The sequence below is a fragment of the Numenius arquata genome, chromosome 20 (assembly GCF_964106895.1).
Source record: "Numenius arquata chromosome 20, bNumArq3.hap1.1, whole genome shotgun sequence".
Classification (NCBI taxonomy): Eukaryota; Metazoa; Chordata; class Aves; order Charadriiformes; family Scolopacidae; genus Numenius; species Numenius arquata.
The window spans coordinates 7,214,832-7,238,918 of NC_133595.1; the positions used below are offsets into that span (position 1 = coordinate 7,214,832).

Sequence of the window (24,087 nt, forward strand, 5' to 3'; positions counted from 1 at the left end):
ACGTACAAAAAATTGTGGTCTCTTTAAAAATAAACATGTCAAGATTTGTTTTAGCCAAAAAGATAAGAAGATGGTACACATTTGTGAAATAATTTTCTGTAGGCTGAATCTCCGTGTTGATGAAAAAATGAAATATTTGATTGAAAAAGACCGCCTGACTCAGATACACCTTTTTCAACAGAGGATTTGAAACCTTATTCTGCAGGTTCTGGATAGTCTGGCATTCCCCAGTTTCACTGAAAGGGAAATGATCAGTGAAAATGGTGATCTTTAGCAGATGGTCTCTAAAGGGAAGGAGGGAAGGAAGTATCCTGGTCAAGCAGGAATTGTTTTACTTCAGTACCGGAATGGCACTATTAGAAATGAGTATGTATGATACAAACATGGAGAAATTAGAAGTTCACTGCTATAAAGAGTTTACTGTCTAATGTGAGCTACGGTAGGAATTTTGATGTGTCACATTTGCACCCATGCTTTAATTTTGCAGTTACTTTCCTTCTTCACAATCTTCACCATGGGCCCTTCCCAAACCTTTTGTCAAATAGCTGCAATGTGCAGTGCGGTCCTTGATAATCCCCAGTTCTTCCTGATGAAGCAGGCATCTAAAACCAGAGAGGACTGGGGTGAATTCGTTTGGAAGATGCTTTTATTACACCTATATAAAATATGCATAAACACGATACCCTCCACTTAGGGAACACGTAAAAGGTGGGACATGATACTTGTGAGAGGCACTGAGTTCTGCAAGTGAAGGCGATGGGGAGGGAAACGAATTGCCTGTTAAATATGGAAAATGGAGTCTGCTTTTTGTTCTGGGCCTTTGGAATCTGTGGGTGGATTGGAACTGGCAGGCAGGGAGCAAACACCCACCCACCATAGGGCTGTGTGGTTCAGAAGTTTACAAGAGTGTTTGTGTTCCAGGAGCTGTTGGCCTTGAAGCCAATGGAGAGGGGGAGGAGAAGAGGGAGAGAGTGAGAAAAACACTGTGGTGTTAGGGCCCTTCCTCCGAGATATTTTTCCCCTCTCCTTTCTCCAGCTAGAGGGCTTTGGAGCTGGAGTGAGACAAAGAGTTACTGGGGGAAAGATTAAAGTGATTTTAAGATGCGCAGCGCTCACGGGCCGTCATCGGGGGGGGGCAGAGACTTCAGAAGCCACTGCCACCCTAATCCCAAGTGACAGCTCTCGTCGCTCCCCCTTCTCCTGCCCTGCTGCTTTTTCCTTCTGCAGAGTCTGTGGGACAGAAAGACAGGGAAGTTTTACCGTGTTGTTACTGCGGGAGTGGAAAATTTGTTTCTGTCCCGTCACGAATTCAGGTTCAGAAGCTGCCACTCTAATTGGTCACCATCTGGATATTGCAGATACAGAAACTGAGGCAGAGAGAGACGGAACAGCTTGCCCAAGGCAACAGGAAGTCTGTGGGAGATCTGGGAATAGACCCCAGATGTCCCGAATTTTCTGTCTTAACCACAAGACCATCCTTCCTGCCTTTTTGGTAGACCCCTCTGCTTCAGGAATTCCGATTCTGAATTCCACCCGTAAACAATCTGTTGCACGATCCAGAGATTTACTTGCACAAAAGAGTCATTTGGGAGGGAAAATGGCACCTCTCTCAACATGAACTGCAGCCACCACTGTCCTTTTTTCTACAGGCTAAAGGGGAGGGGATGCGAAAAAAAACCAGCTTCCAGAGCTAAGAAGCTCCTCCGTTACTATCCAAACTTCCTGTAAGTGTTAATTTTGTTCTTTAAAAGAATCGGGAACACCATAGGTGTCCTTCCTATTATCAAAAGGTGCCACGCGTAGTTTCTGAAGAATATTATTGAAAATTATTCTTAACGAAAAGCTGTTAGATACCCCTGTTACTCAGTGAAGACCATCCCTATTCCTGCTTTCTCTTGCTGTGGAAACCTCGTTAGCATCAGGAATCAACAAGGACTGTACGGCCTAGACTGTTAGATCCCGTCTTTAGACCTTGGTTTTGTGGTAATATCTAAAAATTCCACTGGTGGCTCAGTAAATCCATGTGCGACACTTTGTACAAACAGAAACTTAAAGGGAATTTCTTGCCACCGGTGGCTTTCTGTAATAAGGGAATTTGGTAAAGATTCTCTAAGTGCCTTCTCTCGCCGTGTGAAGACACAACGGATGACTTGGAGGGGTGGATTTGGCTCTTGCCTCCTCTCTTTGGGTGGGGTGTGTGAGAGTGGGCTCCTCGGGGGGGAAAGGCTGCTTTAGGCGTGAGATCAAAGCTCTTCTGCAGCTCAGTGACACTCGGTCCTTCACTCCGGAGGGGATTTCAGAATATGTAGATACAACTAAAATATCAGAGCTTGCTGCGCTCCCTGCCCTATTACAGTGATTCTGAGTAAATCGCCACCTTTTTGTTTTCTGCGTGCTCTTTCAAACCGTGTTTGGACATTCGTTCTATTTGTTTTTCTGCTTTTACGCTGACAGTAAACTCTTTCAGACAAGACTATCTGAATGCTCCATTTCTGCGCCACTCAGCGCAGCGAGACCGTGTACTCCGAATAGTGCTTTAAAGTCACCGTCGCATTCCAGATAACGTTTTAATATAATAATGTTAACGACAGTATTTTAGCGGTGGTGTCGGGGCGGAACCGCTGCCCGGGGCCGCGCGGGGAGCCCTGGGCTCTGGGGCCGCGCCTCGCTCGCCAGGGGGCGCTCGTCTCCGGCGGCGCCGTGCGCGCGGGCCCTGCGGCCGCCGGCCCCGGAATCCCCCGTCGCGGCCCCGCTCGCCCGCCTTTGCGACGAATGCGGGTCTATCTTGCCTGACCCCGCGTTACTACTTCGGCGAGGGCTCGGGTAGCTCCCCCCGCCGCCCGCAGGCCTGTGTAGCGGTTGTGCCACACGCCTTTTCCACGTGTTACAGGCGGACAGGCGTCGCATGGAGCGGGGCCGTGTGACGCGTGTGTCCGAGAGCAGGGGGCCGCCGCCGAGGATGTGCCGCTCTCGACCATAAATCATCGTTGTACGCCTGCGATTTCTGCTCAGAGAGAGCGGGGCGTGTGCCCGAAGTTGAACTTCGCAGGTTTTGCGGCGGACAGCTTTTTTTTTTTTGTGACGTGCTGGCACTTTGCGTGCGAGCGCGAGGCGGACGCGTTTATCGCCCGTTCCCTTTTTACCGCTGCCCAGAAAAAAAGCGGCGAGAGGAGAGAGGGAAAAAAAAAAAAAAAAAAAGAAAAAAAAAAAGAAAAAAAAAAAAGCCCTCGCCCTACCGCCCCTCCTCGGCGGCGCGGCGGTCCGTGAACCCAGCAGTTTACCCCGGCTGCCGCCCGGGGCCGTGCTGCGCGCCGGCCTGTGCGGCAGCGCGGCGCGGAGCGGAGGGGGGAGGCGGCCGCTGTTCCTGGAAGAGCCCGGCCTGGGGAGTTGGTCACATTCTTGGCTGGGATTCAATGACTGAGGCAGACACCAACAAACAGAGGGGGGGAGGAGGAGGAGAAGGAGGAGGAGGAGGAGGAGGAGGAGGAGTGGTGGTAGTGGTGGTGGTGGTGAGGGAGGCTGAGCCAGCCTGCATTAGCTCAGCTCTCAGGCACTCTCAGTCTCTGTTGGAAAGAGGAGCTGGGAGGATGTGCGCTCTGTTACCGCGGCTCCCCACGGCACGCCGAGAAGACCGGGAGAAATAAGGGAAGAAAGGCGAACCGAAAGACGAGGAGTCCTCCCAGATCAAGCTGAGGGACCACGAGGGGGAAAGGGAGCCTGCTTATCGCCCGTCCGAAGCCCCCGCGCCGTTTTGGAAGTGCCAGAGATTTGGGCCTTTTCCTTTTCTTCTCCGTTGTTCCTTTCCACAGACCAAGCTTTCTTCCTCCTCCTGCTTTTTACTTTCCTCCCCCGCGCCTTCCTTTCGGTGGATATGGACAGAAGGGTGATTACTGCAGAGAAGCAGCAGCCGCCAGAACATATTTGAGCCCCTGGTTCTCGGAGCGTGGCACAGACTTCTTGTATTTCTGTGGGTGGCGTGTGTGTGTGTGAGTGAGTGAGTGTGTGTGTGTGTGTGTGGTGGAGGTGTGGGAGGCGGGATTGGTTTGCCTGGGGGGTTGGCTGAGGGGGTGAGTGCTCGGATGAAGACCTCTTTTTGGCGTGACTCTGTGCTCCATCGGGGCAGCTTGGAGACTTGGAGGTTTTGAAATTGTAACGAATCAAGAGAAAAGAAAGAAGAGAGAGACACGCATACAAAAGGATTTATTTCCTATTCCTTAGTGGATTGTTAAACCTGAGTGGGAAGGAGGAAAAAAGAACTAGGGTGGGTTGTTTTATTTTGTTCATATTTTTTTTCTTAAAAAAAAATCCCTTAAGTGGATTTTTACCAGGGTGGAAGATAACTGGGGATTTTTGTTGTTTGTTTTGGGAATAGAAACTAAAAAATGGAGACTGTAAGTAGAAGCAGCTTCCAGCCTCATCCAGGACTGCAGAAGACCTTGGAACAGTTTCATCTGAGCTCCATGAGCTCCCTGGGTGGCCCTGCTGCTTTCTCAGCACGATGGGCACAGGAGATGTACAAGAAAGACAATGGCAAAGACCCAGCAGAACCTGTACTGCATCTGCCCCCCATCCAGCCTCCTCCGGTAATGCCTGGTCCCTTCTTCATGCCCTCGGACAGGTCCACGGAGAGGTGTGAGACCATCCTGGAAGGGGAAACCATCTCCTGCTTCGTGGTGGGTGGAGAAAAGCGGCTTTGCTTGCCCCAGATCCTGAACTCGGTGCTCAGGGACTTCTCCCTGCAGCAGATTAATTCGGTGTGTGATGAGCTACACATTTACTGCTCCAGATGCACTGCTGACCAGCTGGAAATCCTCAAAGTCATGGGCATCCTGCCCTTCTCTGCTCCTTCCTGCGGGCTCATCACTAAAACTGATGCTGAGAGGCTTTGTAACGCCTTGCTTTATGGTGGCACCTATCCTCCCCACTGCAAGAAGGAATTCTCTAGCACAATTGAGCTGGAGCTTACAGAGAAGAGCTTTAAGGTGTATCATGAGTGCTTTGGGAAGTGTAAGGGACTCTTGGTGCCAGAGCTTTACAGTAACCCCAGCGCAGCCTGCATCCAGTGCTTGGACTGCAGGCTTATGTACCCACCTCACAAATTTGTGGTCCACTCTCACAAATCTCTGGAAAACAGGACTTGCCACTGGGGCTTTGACTCTGCAAACTGGAGATCCTATATCCTCCTCAGCCAGGATTACACTGGGAAAGAGGAGAAAGCTAGACTGGGCCAGCTCTTAGATGAAATGAAAGAAAAATTTGACTATAACAACAAATATAAGAGGAAAGCCCCCAGGGTAAGTGATGCCTTTAAATTTAACGGGGGTGGGGGAAGAAAGAAAAAAGGAATTTTCTGTGATTTCGGTGACATCCATCGATATACCCGGTTTGTTACCAGCTGCTTCGCCTTTGAGTCATTTAGCAATCTAATCGTGTTCTTAATTCTCACCACGTGTGTGTTAATGTAGCCGAGCAGTGTTTGAGATGGCACCTTTTTTTCTCCAGTTGTGTTCCGAGCACGGTAGTTGGAGTTTGGTTAAGTTATATATGTGTGTTTGCATATCTTACTGTGCATGGAACCTGATCTTTGAAACCCAGCACGCTACTGCAGGCTCTAGCAGGAACTATGTGATTTCGGGTCTTTAAGAGCTTCAGTTAGGGGTCAAGCCAAGGAAGAAGCCAGAAAAATCGATCAGTTACTGATCACTCCAGATGCAAATGTATACAATATTCTGCTCGACTGCATGCCGCCAGGGATGGAGGTGGGTGCTAAATTGTTTAAATGGTTGCATTGGAATAAAATGTGGCTGCTAAGAGAAAAATCGCGACAGTAATGCAGGTTACTGGTGTTAGGATTAGGTGCGTGGAACGTGAATGGAGAAGTCTCTGCTTTTAGAGTATCCCTGTGGAGCCTGGATCTCCCCACCAGACAGGCTTTTGTATATTGGATTATGTATACATTCAGTAAATGAATCTGTCTAGGGCCAGCTGCAGCAGCTTCTTAAGGTATGCCATGCCATGCTGTGCTGAGCCAGACAGCTAAAGCACAATTTTTTCAGGTGTCTTTTGTTTTTCTTTCAGTCTGAACTGCCTTTAGATCCCAGAATCCCTGGTGTGTGGGTGGGAGGCTGCCTTGGCATCTGGCACCAGTCCTGATCAATGGGCAGCAGTGCCACAAGGCCTTGAGGACTTGCTTACAGACACCAGGATGTCTGGCTCGCTGGCGATGGTGGGGCTGGCTGGGGGATGAGCAATTTGCTTCCTGCTCCTTCCCCTCACCCCGATATCCCCCCCCCCCCCCCCCAAGGTTAAAGCAAACTCTTTCCTACTGATTTTTACGCTGCGGGTTTGTTGGTTGGATTCTGCCTCATCTCCCAGAGACTTGTGAACTTTTCTTTGGTTTTCTGTGTCTGGAGTGGAAGGGCAATGACACAAGCCTCAAAAAGCGAAGCAACATTTAAAGCCCACTGAGAATGTTCAGTAAAATCCTTAATTACCTAACCAAATGCCCATTTAAAGGAGCAGACACAAGCTCAGACTTAAATAAAGCTTTTATTTGTAAAAAATGCAACAAAAATACCCAAACAAAGCCCAGAGTTTTTAAAATATCCTGTGCAAACGATGCAGTAATTCCCACAGCTGGCCTAAGAGGCCTAGTTAACCCATTTGATTTGCCTCTGCGTTTTTTTTGATGCAGGAGTACAGTCTCACTCGTTCAAGTTCCAGTTTCTCTCCTGCTCTTGTGCTCAGCCCCCGTTTCAGTCCTTGTCCTCACCCCTCCTTTTCCTCCCGCTTGAGTGTCAGAACCGCTGTGACAAAGCTGGGCTGTAATGAGCCACATTATCTCCATGGTTGGAGGTGGATGTGTTTTTAATGGCTTGTCTATTCTCCGTCAGTCATGTGCTAAGATGGAATGGTGGGATAGATGTATATGAATGTCTGTGAGAGGAGAATACGGTTCTGAAAGTGAATGCGTTTTTCATTTTGGGAAATTAATTTTCTAGGGCATGTTTCGTTTGGGAAGCAAAATTAAGAAATCTCCACGTTCGTGCTCCAGAAAGGTACTGTGTCCCTAGCCTGGTCGTTTCCAGACTTTAATTAAAATGAATGTTAGTAGGGGTGTGCTTTCCTTTTCTTACAAGGCTTTTACGGCATTCTGTTCAGTTGTATGATTTATCCAACACCCCAGGTGAGGTTGGAGGTGGAGAACAAGAAAAGACTACTAAATCTTGGCTTTGCCTGACTTTTTTTGGTGACCTTTTAATAGATCCTAGTTCAGAACATGGCAAACGCTCTTCCCCCAGCCTCCAAAATCTGCATGCAGCGCAGCACTTCTTGCAGAGTGAATTCAAGATACCTAATAGTGGACAGCAAAAATTATGTAAGGAAATCGTGGCCATCTATTTTGCAGAAAATTTAGTCAAAATTCTGTCATCATAAAATTTTAAGTCTCCTGCATAGGTTCATTTGAGCAGGTGGCGAGTAGTTTGATGGGAAGGAACAGTGTGGTGTGTCCCCAGAGGATGGGATAGATGTGAAAAAAGAATGCTTTATCTTACATCCTCTGCAAAACTGGGCTTAAGTTTCAAGGCTTTTGAGCTGTCTTCAGGGCCCTCCAATTAATGTGGTGCAGTCCTGAGGAGCCCCTGGCAGTGCTGGCAGAGTTTTGTACGCTTATCCTTCCTTTTTCTGAAGTCTTTTTCCATTGGGCTTAGCCAACGGATATCATATGCTAAGGTCATTTGTGTTGTAGCAGTGTGTGCAGATAATTACGGAGAGATTTAATCAGGCTCTAAGATTGGTAGACTGTGGCCAGGGGCAAGTAACACAGGAGTAAAGTTTAGATGCCTAGTAAGGAAATGAAAGGATGGTCCCATGTCTGCCTCTGTGTGTTTGTGTTAATTACTGTCAGTCTGTGTGGGTTTTGTGTGTCTGTTGGGCTCTGTGTCTGTCTGTCTCTGGATGAAAGGGTGAAGCATATGTGTCTTTGTGGTGGTCTTCCTTTTTGATGTAGATCTCTGCATAGCTTTGTTCTGTTTTATACAGAGGTGTTTGTGTGTGTTGTGTGCTGTAATCTGCTGTCTCAGATATTCGGTCTTCTACTTTCAAGAGTGGGGTTTTTACCAGTTTCACAATTTATTTATTTATGTGTGCGTGTGTACACATTGCTCTGTGTGTTGTGTTTTCCCTGGGGCTCTGTTAGTATGTTGGTAGCATGGGATGCATATGACCACTTTTATGGTTGTTTAAGAAGCAGTGAGTTTTTTGACCTTTTTGTATGTGTTCATGAGGTTTATGTGATGAGGGATGTAGATTTCTGCCAGCACAGCTCTGCCTTTTAAGGGTCTGACTTAAATGCAGGAGCTGGGTTGGCACAAGCCCCCGTTGCAGATTCAGCATACTGGCAAAACTGCCTTTTTTTCCGTCTCTTTTCCCCCCCCCCCTCCTCTTTCCTTTTTTTCCCTTTGTATGGTTTTAGCGTATTGCTACAAGGCATAGCTTTGCCCAGATACTTCATTCCCAACATATATTTCTGTACACACCAGGTCTCCATTGTGCGTATCTTTGTGTCTGTATTGAGAGGTGGATACGTACATGCAGATATGCTGTCTCTCAGGCAGCCTGCTTGGTTGAACAAGATGCGTGTTGCCTGGTCTTGCCACTTGCAGAAGAAGCTTTTGTCTAGATCTGTGTGAAGTCAGCAAAGGGTCCGAACCAAAAACTGGAGGGAGCTATGACAGTTGGAGTCCCCACTAGAGCAGGAACTATAGAGGCCTCAGCCACTTTCCTTACCCTCTTCTAAAACTAAATTTTGTATCCTCTCTGTTCATCCTTGGATGATCATTTGACCTCCCATAAGCTTCTCCACCTTCTTGCTTCTTCCCAAAGCTCTTTCTTTTCTTGAGCCATATGATAACTTCTCCATTTTCCTTTGTATCCTTTGCAGTTTTTTTCCACCTTCTCGCATGCTTATGGCAGGATATTTTTCTGCTTTGTTTTCTCTCTGGTCTTTCAAAGACTGTATGCACCAACATGGCTTTTCCTTGAGCGGGTGTCCTGTTTCCTTACCTGTTTCTCACTTCATCCACTGTTACTGATATGGAGCACAACCATTACATTCTGGGGTATTTCTAGAAATTTAAAATGTGAATACTCTGTCAGAGTTGCAAATCAGGGTCCTAGAAATCCATTTTCAGTGCCAAAGCCTTCTTCTTGAGCTCAGCAGCTGGTGCATGTTGAGTGTTCACTTGCTGGGCTAGATATGGCCTTGGTGTGTCTCTCATGCTCTCTTTCCACTCCTGTGTGACTGACAGCTCTCTGGTTTCTTAACATCAGTGTGCCTCGGCTGTCATTGAATTAGTTCAAAAAGCAGGCCTGAAGGCTTTGTTGGTTGCTATTTCCAGTAAAGGAGAGTGGGTTCGAGTCTGTCTCTCTTGAACCCTTTTTTTCTTTTTTTAAATATTGAACCGAGCAACGTTTGACAGTGCTTTCATATTTCCTACCTGTGTGCCAGACATCTGTACTGTTACCAAAACTGTATGTGATCCGACACTAAGAGAATAAGGGAACTTTCCTTGCACACGTGTGAACACACCCACACACGCCAGCACTGCAGTGTTCCCACGGTTCAAGTCCCAGCAGCACTTCTATGAAGTAGCTGGAAGCCAGAAGCAGCATTCTGGGTACTGACACACAAATGAGCACAGAAGGCCTCCCACTTTATTTCACAATGCCTACCAACCCAGTGCTGCCACAACATGCAGCTTTCTCAGCTGGAGCGAGGTTTAGCCAGGTCAAGTGTGCAGCCAAATCAAAGAACAAAAATTGCTGAAAGTGAAATAGCGCAGTCCTGCCTGAGCCATAGGGGAGCTGGGGACTTTTAGGTGCTGTGCTGTATGGCCACCTGAAATGCTGCAGTAGTAGAAGTAGAATGTGTATATTTCTCTTTCTGTGTCCTAAAGTCCTGCCTCCTGGCAGTTGTAATCTTCTTTAGTTGCTAATAGTATATAGCCTATAGTAGGTATAGCAGAGAAATTCTGATTTTATTCACAGGCAATGGTGTTCAGACCACTGGATGGATTTTTTCTTTTTGGTACAAGCTGACTTGATAAATACTCCTGGAAAATTCTGCCTGAAAACTGAGGGTTCAGTTGCTTTTCCATGGAGCAATGAAGTAATTCGTTCTCTTACGTGATGTTTAGGAACTAGAGATTCTCCAGTAAAAATTTGGAAGTCTCTAAAACAAAAATGGCAAAGTCTTGAGGCAGTAGTTTAGTTCAGGATCCTTCTACAGCTTAAAAGTTGAATTTCAAAAATGATACCACACTTAAACAAAATCCTGTGTACCTGAAGAGATGTCAGTGTTTAAGCAGACATCAGCATTTTTTTCCCAAGCGTGCAAACAGTTTTACAGATGTTGTAGATCAAGAACAAAGAAGCAGGTACGTGCATGTGTGTTAGACAAAGAATATGCTGCAAATAATGATCTAATGATGTTGAGTCAACTGTGGCGCTCTGTTGCCCCAGAATAGTTCCTAAGTTCCTGAATTCAGACCTCTTGAATTAGGGAGGGAATTATATGCAATCTCTTCTTTTGAAAATCACTGCCTAAAATACTTCAACATCTGCCTCTCCCTTCATTGTCTGGGCTGTCTCGCCTCCCCATTGCTCTGGTTTCGGGCTTGGGCGTATGTTCTGCCCAAACAGTAGCGTGCTTTGCAGATGCATGTAAACACAGTTTATTTTTCGGATGTGTTAGGAGCCTGACACCTGGTCTCGCTGCCAGGGCATGAGCACGGTTATCACTCGCTTGAGCTCACTGACCAAGGAGGGGGTGTTTTCACTTGCTGAGAGGTGTCTTTAGATCAGTGTTGTAAAAGCATCTGGAGGCGTCTGGATGAGGCTGCTCCGAGCATGTCTAGACAGCGCAGCGGTTAAAATTCTGGCAGCCACTTGTACCTTATCTACACCTTCCTGGATTCTCAGCGCTGCTAGAACAGGGGGAACTTTAGCGCTACGTCTCAGTGGTTGAGCCCAAGCAAGATTTGGGTATCTAGACATTGAAATTGAAATAACATTGAAAACTTATGTTATTTTCGTCTGTTAGCAAAGGTAATTTGCTAAAGTTAAGGGGTTTGAATGGTACTGACTACAATAAGGAGTGGGCTGGCTGTTACTGGTGATAACTGATGATTGGAACTCACATTGCTGGATTAGCTGGCCAGACTACTTTGCCATCACACAGAGGATTGTGTCTCAATGTGTGCAGTTCTTTAGCCAGAAAATATTTTAATTCTGACATGCACATCTTGTTTGTTTGTTTTTTTAAAAAACCCGAAACTTTAAACTTGACACTGTAACTCTTATTTAGAGGAAATTGACATGGAGCAGTTACGCTAAATCCAACCGAGCGTTCGTGGAAAGAAATTAGAGTTTAGACAAAAGTAACTTGGACTGAATTGTAGAGAATCTATCGATAGAGTACTGTCAATTACTGGGCTAATCTATTTTAGCTGAGTGGCCGTAGAGCACTTAATCCAAATTGATCTTCACGTACAGGAAGCATTACTTTAAAATGTAGTAATATAGCGTGGTCTTGTTTTAAATTTGTCAATTATAGTATGTGTGTGAACGATACATTTTTATTAGATAATACCTAATTTGTTTGCGTATGTTTTCTGAATCTGGGTAATACACACTAATAAATCTGCACCACTTTTTAAAATGGTATTCCACTCAGTCTCTAAAACACTCAGTATGTGTTCTTGGAAAATAATTACAGAGAAGCAAGTTTGCTCTGAAAAGATGCTCCGATCCCTTACCTTCCTTATTTACACCTTGTGTAGCCATGTCTGTCTTTCACATGTCATTGTCAGTGTGGAGATTCAAACTCAGATTATTACTAAAATCACCTGTTCCCATATCTCCTGGAACATACGAGGTTAATTTGAAGGTTTGGGGCTTTGGGGCTAGTTCTACAGTTCTCACTCAAGCAATCAGCCGGCATGGTAATTGGAACCAGTTCACCCGCAAACCACAGCAGACTTGTATATGTATCAGACTTCTTCCTGTGTGTTGACTGGCAGCACTTGCAGTCGTGGAACAGAGGGACAAATTTTGAACCAGAATATACTGGTGGTGAGACAAAGTAGCTTCATTGAGTTTGTGGCCTTACCTGGCATTTACAGGCCTGTGCTAAAGCTGGGAGCAGAACCTGTAGTTCTGCTACTGCAGTATTTTCATTTTGCTCGTTAACGATGTTTTTGTTTCATAGATGTTTGATGGTGCTCTGGTCCTGATGGATCTTACTGAACGGGGCAATAGTTTCTGCAACTGGGAGCTGGCTTCGGGCTGAAAGGATTTTGTCTGCTGGTCGCTACATGCAAGACTGAGTTTTAAGATTGTGGTAGATAGCTAATTTTTTGTTCCTGTATTTAGGGTTTGTCAATTTATATATTTTTTTTTTTGGTAATTTTATTTTCTTACTGATGAGGAAATGTGTCTGAAGCTGGGATAAGGGCCAGCCTTTTTTTTTCTGATGCAAATTCAAGGACCATAAACTTGGCCTCAGAATTGTATGGGGTGCAGGTGCAGCTCGTTGCGTGTGCCTGTCTTGTTGGATTGGGCAAACCTGGTGGCTCCTGGAGATTGGCCCCTCTGCACTGAGCTAGTTATTTTGCTTTGACTTTTGGTTGGATGAAGTAACAAAAACACTGATACAAATTCAGGCTCTGATGCTGTCAGTGATTCATGGACGGAGAGCTCTTCTGGAAGCCAATGGGAATTCCCATGTGGGGAGCACTTATGGTTGGCTTCGTCTATGGTTTGGTTGCTATCACATAAAATTGGGCTTCTCCAAGCAGTGGGTGAATATTAAACAACCTGATAAGCTGAATAGTCACTTGTTCTGTTAGATGGGCCAGGCCCTACCACCGTTACTCATGTTAAATAGTCTTTACTTGTTTTAACAGTCTTATTTAAAAAGTCAGGGAAGACGTACATGAGGATAGAGATTCTGTGTATATGTGGAAATTGCAGCATCATTCCGTATGCTGGAGATAAACAGGAAAGGAGCTAATCAATAACTTGGTTTCTGGCTTCATCATGTATTGATTTATGTACAGTTACCTTTGCACATGCTTTGTAGAAAATCTGACTTTTATGTTTGGTTTTCTGGTTTTGTTTTGTTGTTGTTTTTTTTTTTTTTTAAATTGGAGCTGTTTCTGTTTTGGTATGAGAATCAGTTGCATTGAAACCACAAAAATTGCTCAGGCTTTAAGGATTAAAAGACAGCAGCAACATTAACAAAATAAGATACAGCCTAGTGCTTGTCCCTTCCTAGGGAAGATGTCAGTGATATATTCAGAAGACACATACCCCTGTGCTTTGTTCTTCATCCTCTGCTCAGTCAATGGTATCATTTTATAGAATAAGGTCATTGACTTGGATTGCTTCTTGGTTTCTCAACCCTTTTCACCAGCCAGTTTGTGTAATGTCTGTCTGAAACATTGAGTAAGGGCATTGAAATAGCAGACAGGATATCAAGTGTTAGGAAGTCTGGGTTAAGTATAACAGACAGTTCTGGCTGGTGAAAGGGGAGCAGCCCCTTGAGCTTGGTTACAGTCCAGTCTCTGTGGAAACAGCAGCCTCTGGTCTCTGCATCCCTGTCACGGCTTTTCCCCTCTGTTCCCTCCACACCCATCTAATTAATTGTGTGTGGGTGCACCTTTTTTCTAGAGATGTCTCTTCCTTGTTTCTTAGTGGCACAGAATTGTATGTAATAATGTCTCTTTCTAAGGATTACATAAGTTGAAGATGATTTCTCCACTGGGAGAATTATGCAAGTTTAAACTGAAATGTATTTAGAAAGCTTTTATGTGTGTGTTTTCTGACTCGCAATGCAGAGGGTGATTTATTTGCATCCTTAATTGGACAACATCTGTTAGGGTTGGAAGAAAAACCATTTCATATCACTGTCATAGCCTGCGTTTTTATGAAGCCTCTGACCCCCTCCCCTTCCTGCATTACCTGTGCTACAGGCGCTGATTCTTCACACCCAAGTAGAATCAGTTGGGCACTCTTCTGGCCAGGGGTCTGCAGAATTTGTAATGTATATCTGCATTAGTGCCGCGTGCCAGTGGTACTGTTAAAATCAGCAATAAGATAATCAATGTTTAGATTTTTTCCTTTTTTAAGAACGTTGCCTTTATTATCGTTCAAGAGAAGATAATGACGGTGAGCCTTTCTAATTCTGCTAGCGAAGAAAAAGTGTCCAAAATATTTCTGTAACGCCGCTCATAGTAATCTTTGACCATTTAGTAAAAACTTTCCTGCTGCTTTCCAGCAAAACTAAGCTGTTTTGTGTGACTTAACACAGGAGAAGAAAGCGACCGCAGTCAAGTGCATTTATTGAACTTGAAGAGGCCAAAGTAACTTCTTGCTTAAATGTGAACTTCTGCGTGAGGCTATTTGTGTGTCTGTGTCCTGCAGCCCCAAATCTGGCAGCTGACCTACGCACACAGCCCTTATCGATTTCGGGGGGGGGAGGGGGCGGGGAGAGCTGCACAGATCTGAAGAGCCGTCTGTTCAGGTCAGATGGCAGAAAGGGGATCATGAGAGTAATTTGATTTCTATTATTATGTAATACTGGAGTGCGGTGTCTCTTGGACTGTGTATGTAATGCTTGTAGGTGCTGTTTTCAGCATCTAGCCAACAAAATGAATTCTGCTGAGTATTAAAAAATACAGGTTGCATGGAGATCCTGCTGCTTGCTAAACCAGAGATTGTAGTAGTATCAATTATAAGCAGTGAATTACTTTAAATAATTAAAAAGCCCTCTGTAAGTATTAAATTTCTCTAGATCCTATATTTTTTTTGACAAGTGTCTTTAAAAAAAAAACAAACCAAAAATCCTCCAGATTGTTCATGTTTACATATTTATAGCAGTAAAATAAGTTTTATAGCTTTTATACAGAGTGATGATGGGCTAGAAAGGCAGAAAATAGACAATATTAAGGCTACAATGGTGATTTCAGTAACCTTCATTGATGTAACGGAGTTCAGATTTACACTTTTGTTATTAAGAATTCCTCATGAAATTGTATGTAAAGCATGCTTTTCTAAAGTGCCATCATTCTAGAGATGAAAAATTTATCCGTTGAAAGATAATGGAGTGTCATTCAAAAAAAAAAAAAAAAGAAAGAAGAATTTGCCATTCTTAACTCCCCACTAGCAGTTTCAGTTTATTCAGTGGGTGTGAATTATCTCACCCATGCTGGTATGATTTAGAAATATTCCTTTGAAATAAATGTATTTAGAGTGGTGCAGAGCTGCTGTGAGAAGTAAATCAGATTCAAAAGAGTACAGACTGCAGCATTAGGTCCATTATTGATATTTCTTTGTTCCCATCCATTCACTAATATGAAACATGACATAGAATGAGTCCTTGCACTAATATATTCAAAGATTTAGTAGATTTAGTTTGGCTTTTTGCCTTTTTCTTTTTTTTTTTTTTTTTTTTTTTTTCCCACAACAGTGTAGTTTTTTGCAAAACCAGTGAAGCCAAATAATCTTTGGAGCATATTCAGCAGTAGATAGTGATATAAGTGGCGAAGTGGTGTAAAGTGCCCTGTTCAGTGGATGTGCAGAGCTACTGTTCAAAGGCTTTGGCCCTCACAGTGTAGCAAATTAGGAGTTCCTTTTCTAAGAACTTAATTTCTAGAAACGTATTTATGTGAAAATCTTTTTTTATAGTGGATTCATTGATCCTTCTTTAGCCCTGTTGATTCCAAAGCAAAGATTGTGTGTGTAACATTACTAAATTCTGAAGGGAAAAAAATATATTTTTATTATAATTTATATTTTAGATTATATAATTTTTCTTTGCATTCACAATTTTATATAATAAAATTAGTGATTTGGAGGGAGAAAGGGGTAGAGGGAGTTGGCAGTGTTGTCACTACTATTTGCTTATATTTACCGTATGACTTGCATCATTATTTATAGCATTGCTTAACTTTTCCATGTGTCTTTTAAGTGAATTTAGTCTTTTTGCAGTTTTTTAACAATTAACCTAGCCGTGATGAGGCTTGAATGAATATCATCTGCACACCTGTTTAATATTAAAGATCAGGCATTCAGTGCTTTGTGGCTTTAGCTTGAAATTCAAGTTGCTTTGAGTCATCCCTTTCGTCTTTTGTTTGGGTGGAAAAAAGGAGTGGCAGTAAACGGCCTGCAGCTAAGAAATGAAAGAGTTGAATTAGGTTTTAGAAATGTTAGTCTTGGCATTTGGGACATTTGCATTTGTACAGATCTTCACGCTTGGCTTTATTTTGAGTTTAGCAGTTCAGTGCTCAGGATGAAAAATGTTACATATCTTTTCCCAGTTAAGGGACACATGCACACTACCCTGGAGGAAGAGGGAGGAGCCAGGGTATGAGCTGTGGTTTCATATTTTGACCAGGTTACTGGTAATAGTGGCCGATGGGTTATTGCCCCACCTGTAGTTTCAGGTTTTTTCTGATAGCAGCTTCTAATTCTATGAACCAGAGGACCGTCCGCTCTTTAAAAACCAAAATGAGTCAACGAGACAGAAATTGCTAAGAAGGAATTGCAGCGTTCCCTTTGTTTCGCTTGACTTTGGTTGAGTTGGTAAAGCTTCATCAGTTCAAGTGTAGCTGTAGGAGAAGCCGGACTGGCCCGGATTGAGGCGACAGTACGTGGGGAAGTTGACAGCAAAATATCTTCCCCTGGCATCATTGCTGAGTATTGTGTGAACAACCAGAGCTGGTGTTCCATTACTACTGAATTGCTTTACTGTGTAGTTATATCTCTGTATTTATAAATGCATAGATGATGTTTAACTTATACCATTATAGAAAAAAGATAATATTTTCAATGACTCTGTGGTCTAGACCTTGAGGGTCTTTAATCAGTTAATTTTGCCCGGTATGCAGGACGAATAATCCACTTGACATCAGTGTAGTTGCGCTGTTGTGCAAACCATGCCAGGAACTGATTCAAGTAAATGGAAGAAACAGGAGCTTCTTTGAAAAAAGACTCTGAAGTATAATCATAATTGGACCTGGTGCTTTGCTTTAATTCAGGGAAGGTCGTTGAGGCAACGTTTTACTCTGTGGTTTGACTTCAGTGAAGTCAATGGACTTGGTCCAAGTTTATCAAAATGTGTCTTAGAGTGGAAATCACTTGCACAGCTTCTAGTTAGAATTTGAGGGTCAAATTCTGCTGAGATTTTACAAGTGAAGATTTAGAGTAATTCATGGGATTTCAGTGGAGGCTGTATTTTCAGAAGTCTATTTCTACATTTAAATTCTACTCATGCAGATCTATAATTTAGGTTTCTAAAAATTTATCAAATTTGCCCTCGTTAGCTAGACTAATTTATTGGTGCAGTTTTCTTTTATGATAACTTGATTTTATTTCAGTAGATTCACACTAATGAAACAATATATTTTTTTGTTTCTAAGAGGGATGTTCATTCATGTTCTCCTTAAAGAGCAGCTGGATCCCATCTTGACAGATGTAAAAACCCTTTCATTGAAGTTGCTGTATTTTTTGTGTGTGTTTTTTTTTTCTTGGGAAAAAATCTCTTTTATTAACTAGACCCCCTCTCTTTTGAACTTTTTTACTCCCTGAGTCAAAATCATAGTCCCCTGTGTCATCAGAATTAATTGCTGTGGACAGTTTGGATGCCACAAAGTGAGCATTAGGTCTCAGGGAAGAGAAATACGGGGACACATGGATCCTGTTTCAAATAAATTTTTAACTAAGAAAAGGTTGCTTGATTTTTGTTTTCTTTTTAAAAACAGAAACAAATTGTAATTGCAAAGTAACAACTGAGTTGCTCCAGATTCACCCCACTAAATGTACCTCGGTAATCATGCAAAAGATTCTCCAAACTGGCTTTCTGTAATTTCTGTTCTGGCAGGGGAGAACTGCAGTTCTGTGGGTTATATATTACTGTGGGGCCAAAACGGAATTGCTACCCTGGAAAAACTTTTTAAATGATTGGCATGGCAGATCCATGTCCTAAAGTAGTAGTTTGCAGAAGTAAGTTCATAATTACCAGCTCAGTTGCTCTTCTTCCTGCTGTTTTGGACACACTGGTAGCTTTTTTTTTTTTTTTTTTTGGTGGTGTTTTTGTTGTTTGGTTTGTTGTGTTGTGTTTTTTTTTTTTCCAGGCTCCTTCTGTGGGCTCCTTGCCCGAGTGCATCTTGGGATTTCCCTTTTGCTGAATGAGCTGCTTGTTTGAGAGGGAGGAAGTGAGGTCCCTTCTGGATTAGGAGGGAATGGGGGTGGAGGGTGGGGAAATGTCCTGTTTCATATGCAAAGCACACTGAACTGAAAAAAAAAAAAACCCACATGAAAACCTTTTAACAAAACCATCCATGTCACAGACTGGCAGAGCAGCTGCTGGCTTTGTTAGGGAGAATATTAATGTTTCAAAGACTTACAGAACCTTTTAAAAATGAGATAAAGGATGAATTTTTATTTTTTCTTTTAAGATACAAATTGAGATATAAATAAAATCTCCTTATTGATATCTGTGAATGGAATGTGCTGTCAACTGATGCGATATCAACTTCCACAACAGAGTCATGAGCTCAGTGAGAATCGTTGTTACAATCTACTCTCCTCTTTCTGAGATTTTAAGGTAAAAATGGCTCTGATTCTTCAGTTGCTCACATCAGTTGTTATCTGTGTGTCATTTCATTGCAGTTAAGTTTTTCCTGCTTGGCCTAATAAGGGATCTAGCAAAAGGAAAAAAAGGAGCTTTTCCGATCTTAACACAATGTTGCTTCAGCTGGGAGCAGTAAAATCCGTGCAGCAAATGAGGAGTCCAGTGTTGAAAATTTTTAATTTTTTTTGCATCAGTGATTGTTCATCAAAAATCAGATGGAAAAGTTTCTGTAACACTCAAAGTATGGAGGGCAACTGTACTTTACTGAGCTATCTGCGGTCCTTGTTCCCCTTCCTGGTCAGGTCAGTGGTTTAAGGTAAAAAACCAAAAAACCAAACCCATGCTTGTATAGGTCCCGTTACAGATACCATAATAATGATTAGTGTTAAATCCTATTTAATGTATAGTGCAGATGCAACCACCCCCCAGCTCTTGCTATTTTATTACGCAGTCTTATTTATCAAAGCAAATACTAATGCAGAGCGTTGTCCTGGCTTAGGGCTGCAGTGTCTCTGTTGTAGTTGATGTAGAAGTGGTATCAGCAGCATCTCTATCAGCATGAACAATGCGAGGCTGACCCTTTGGCCATTCTTGCTGCTCTTTGTAAGATTTTACATATTATAAGACATGATTGTTTCCATTTCTGGAATAAATGGGGCTGCTGTTAGATTTAAAAGTTTGGTTTTGGATTATTGGAATAAGAAGCCTCACTTGAAAAAGCAGGTTATTAAAAGGAACAACTCATAGAACTGCCCTTTTCAGGATTTTTTACAAGTAGTAAACTTGATGGCGATCTCACATAATCCTGTTTTAGTAGCGGTACAGCCCTAGGCATCAGAAGCATTCTGATGTTTTTATTGGTGGCTGTGTATAAAATCCTTTTTCCTCGAGATAAATAAGCCAAATGTCTTTCGTATTCTTTCTCTAATTTAGAAGAACAGAAATTATAGAAGTTGATAATTTAATAATAGTAACAAGTTCCAACTGCTAAAGTATCTCTGTCCCACAAGAACAACATTCAGAGACAGAAGGAAGTGCTGTACTGCCATCCTGGCAGATTTCTGGTTTGTGTGCTGGACTCATTTTCTTGCACAACATTTTCAAATGCTGTAGAACCTCATCTTTTAAAAAAAAAAAAAAAAAAAAAAGGAACTGTGTTACCGTCATTTCTACAGTGGTAACCTCCCAAATGTGAGCAGGTATTAGCTTTTGCTGCGACGTCTGCCTGTGTCTATTGAGCAGCCTGAAACAATGAGTCCATTTTATATTGTGGGGGGGTTTGCTCTTGACTCTGAATCCTTATCCACTTATATAAAAAAATCATAATCTGACATCTTTGGAGCAGGGCTTTTGACAGACTAGTTTCATCCTGCACACTTTATGTCATTTATGAACAATGTAGCTGGCAGATAATTGCATGTTTTCCTTGACTCTCCTTGATCTTAGAGTCAAAGGTTTTTTTTTTTCTGCTACAGGTCTTTGAGTTTTCTCAAACCTTTCTTTAAATTCACACTAAGTTTAGTGGCAGAGAGGGGCAGACATTGATACTTTTTCTCCTACAGTTATTGAAATGAAGGTATTTGGGTTTTTTTTTTAAAGCAGAAATGAACTCTCTTGCATGTAAACCCGTTCTTGGGAGTAACTGCGAGCTGTATATATGAGCAGACAGTAGTGATCACTGGTTACAGTAGGGGAGCAGTCAGCATGGATAGAAAACACTTGCTGGAGTTGTGAATATTACTGTTGGAATAGTAACTGACTGGAATAATTTATGTTCTAATGTTCTTCACAGAAAAATGTTCAAAATCTTAGTTTAAAATTTTTATTTCATTCAGAAACTGTCATTGCTTTTTCTTATTACCTGTAGTTTATTACACTTAGCTGCCTTCTGCACAAGGAAGCACTCGTGTAATGCCCAAGCCTTTCCCATTCCTCACTGAATGATATGCAAATCTAGTCAATTAAGCAGGGGGGATTTAATTAGCAGTTTAAGTTCATGTGTGAAGTGTCTTGCCTTAATTACTTAACAGTTTTGTTGCAAATTTGCTAAGGTTTTTTTTTTTTTCCCACAGAACTATCAAAACTGTGATTTTTTTTTTTTTTTTAGGGTGGTTTTTTTTTTTTTTTTTGGTAACATTTTCAAATACTGGGTATTGCCCCGTGCTTTGACCTTTGTACTGCTTCTGGGTGTGTGCCTCTCTCTATTTAGAAAGCTCTTTTCAAAGCTGGGGGGACAAAGCAAAATGATGTTTATTGTCTCAGGGTAGGACAATATATTAAAAAAAGAAAAAAAATTAAGGATTTTTGTACTTAAAATTTGGAGTGAAGTGCCATTTATTTGTTGTTCTTTGTAGCTGGATGACACGTTATAGTAGTATCTGTGTAATGGCCTAATATGGTTGTTGGCATTATATCAAATGGTTGCTTTTCTTTCATATTCTGTCCAGAAAAGTTGCTTTTCTGCACCACTGCAGAACATCAGGATGTTGCTCTGTCAGTGGGGTTGCAGTGATAGAAGTAACTTGGTATTAATACAAACAAGAATACTCTCCTGCTAGTGTAAAACGTGATGGTTTTTTGTTTCACACCTTCTCATTTGGAATATCTGAGCACATGGAAGCGGCACCGTAACTGTGATACTCGGGTGGCCATCCCTATCGTTCTGATCTGTGTAGCAGGATGGTGCTGGTTTGTGGCCTTGGGTTTGGTTTCTTAGAAACATTAAGGGTGGGAAAATGTGCTCTGGAACGATGTGGTATCACCCATTACTGTATCATCGCTCTTGACTTACATATACATCAAGACTGTAAGACATATTATTGATTACTGTAGTTTCATATTTTATTGCTTCTCAGTTTTATATTGATGGTTGCTTCATATTCTTGAATTGATAACCAAAGCAAGAGACTATTTTTGAAAAAATACTTTATTCAAAAGGCCCGATCTGTTTTTTGGATGGGGAAATCACAAGAAAAATAGTTTGAGTCCAAATGGATCCCTCCATAGTCTGGCCCAGGACCATCTAATTTAGAACATCTAGGCTCCAGCTACATGTTGGCTCTTCTGTTCCTCCCTTTCTCGCTTTAATTCCCCCCTTTCCCTGCCCCCAGTGTGAGAATCTCTGGGAATGGTAGAATTAAGGCAAAAACCTAAGAGACAGAGGAAATGAGATTAATTTCTATAAATTCCTCCCTTAATAATCCCAAATCACATCTGAATGTATCCCAGGACAGATAGGAGTATGTGACCCTCTCTCCCTCAGGCTCAGCACAGCAGATGATCTAGCTACGAAGATCCCTGGCACATTACAATTTTATGTATAACTGGGTGCATTTCTGCTGTTTTGCTACCCATTTTCATCAACAAATAGTATTTATCCCAATGATAGCAGATACATCACAGTCAGATAGGAATTGCAGAGCAAAGTTTTTTGTCTGTCATTCAGACACACTGCTCTAGAGAGGAACCTGGCTGACTTTCATACACTCAGCTGTAGGTATTTCTCTCTTCCTCGCTCCCCGCCTCCTCTCCTGAAGCTGCCAAATACCAGGATACCAAATGCACGCGAACAAACAGGAGTGATAACTCATGAAAGGTCTGTAGGATGTTTTGCCATGAAGCACCGTGCTCTAATGCAGCATTTGGGTTGGAAGGTGCTGGTTTGGTACAAAGAGCTTCCCTGACCCCCCAGCTGCGTTATTTTAAATATTGCACTTTACATGAAAGTTCAGAGAAACAGCCACCTCCTCTCTCTTTTAAAGTATCTCTAGGCAGTACTCGGGTAGTAAGGGAAGGGGTTTAAGCGTTTGGATACTCTGCTTGCATTGCATGCTGGACGTTGTATCTGCAAACCTGCCATTATTAAGTAGAAAGGAAGCTTGCTCCCTGGAGCAGCTGTACAACGCAGTCAGTGATCCCATGGTTCGTTAAAGGACCCCATTCTCGTTCTGGTCAACCACTGCTTGTTCCTGCAATTTGAAGAGGACACAATAGGAGTACTTGGGAAGTCGGGGAAGGAGAGTGCTGGGTGGCAGGATGCTGAGCAGGGTCTGCCTAAATGAACACTCAGGAGCCCATCTGGTGCTGTGTGGCTTCACCAGGAGTTTCTTGGGATGAAAGGTAGCGTGGCTTTTATGGTAGAAGGGTTTTTATTGCAGCCTGACTCCATTGCTGTTGGACTGAGCCATCGTGAACTCTGATACATTGAAGAGCCTTTCTCTGATGGACTGAAAGTGTCCATCTGGCTGTGTCTCACAGCAATACCCTGATTGGGATTCCTTTTATTGCTGCTTGGCTCCAGTTCTGGGTGGGTGCATGTGGGCATGGACGTGCATGGGGGAACAAGAACAATATTTGCACTTAGAGTCCTCTACACCACAGATTTACAGGTATTATCCCGTGATTGTTTTAAAGGATGTGTTCTTTAGGATCTGACATAACTCTTTGATTTTCCATCCGTACGGTTAGAAATTTTGCTCATTTGTCTTTCACAACACACAAACTGCCTTTAACTTCACTGTATAGTTAAAGGTGTAGTAGTGACATCCTCAGTTTAAAGCTTTTAGACTTGAAAATGGTTTTCTACCACCCAGGAGTTTGAGAGACATGGATAAGAAAGTACTGCATTACTTCTAGTGACTAGTTCTTGCATCTGTGCATGTTGTAGAGTATAGATTTTAAATAATTTAATGGACAGATTACAGTCTGCAGTAGCAGGGTTGTTAGAAATGCTTTAGTCAGCAGACACCCAGTCTGGGCAAAAGGCTGGGATGCTCATGTTTCCTTCAGGTCCTTTGATTAAAGGATCCTGTTTGAAGATTTACTGTAGCACCATATGATGCAAAATTCATCCTATTAATAATTCTTTTTATGAAAAGAGAAGAAACACTTCTAAACCAGAACTCCTCATTTCATATAACTGCTTTTTTAAATTGCTTTTGTGAAACAAAGCTATATTAGAAAGAAGGAAAAAAAAAATACTACACTTCTTACACTTATGATTTCAGTCCTTGCTGGATCTGCAGCACCCCAACCCCAAATTCTAGTGGAAATGTCAAAGAATACTGTAATAACAAAGTATTTCTCCCTTTCCACAGAGTTGCAGTACATTTTATATAATCCCATTGAGGTCTCGTTTGCTAATTGCAATCTAAGGGGATCAAGAAAGCAAAAGTTAACAAAAAACATGGAGTCAACTGACCTGTTTGGTTTCCAAATAGAAGTGTAAATGCTGTGATTCAGAATTTTCATTTCACTTTTAAATATTATACCCTTCTAAAAATGTAATAATAAATACCATCCCCCTTTTAATTGGATGTGTTCGTTCCATAATTTTATCTGTGTTTTTTCCAAGCTAGGTTCTGGAGGCACTTTCTTCAAATTTATTATTA

At 42.5% G+C, this 24,087-nt stretch overlaps 1 protein-coding gene across 2 annotated transcripts in view; it reads left to right on the forward strand.

Annotated features, from left to right (window-relative positions):
- The first annotated feature begins 3,558 nt into the window (after positions 1 to 3,558).
- SKI (SKI proto-oncogene) overlaps positions 3,559 to 24,087 on the forward strand; it is a 108,447-nt gene continuing 87,918 nt past the window's right edge. The window contains exons 1-2 of one of the 2 annotated variants that reach the window (XM_074161571.1): positions 4,290 to 5,294; positions 5,878 to 5,879. In XM_074161571.1, the coding sequence (XP_074017672.1) occupies positions 4,383 to 5,294; positions 5,878 to 5,879 (914 nt within the window). In that variant the 5' untranslated portion in view covers positions 4,290 to 4,382. Of the gene's footprint in view, positions 5,295 to 5,877; positions 5,880 to 24,087 lie in introns of both variants that reach the window. The other variant, XM_074161572.1, reaches the window with a different exon arrangement.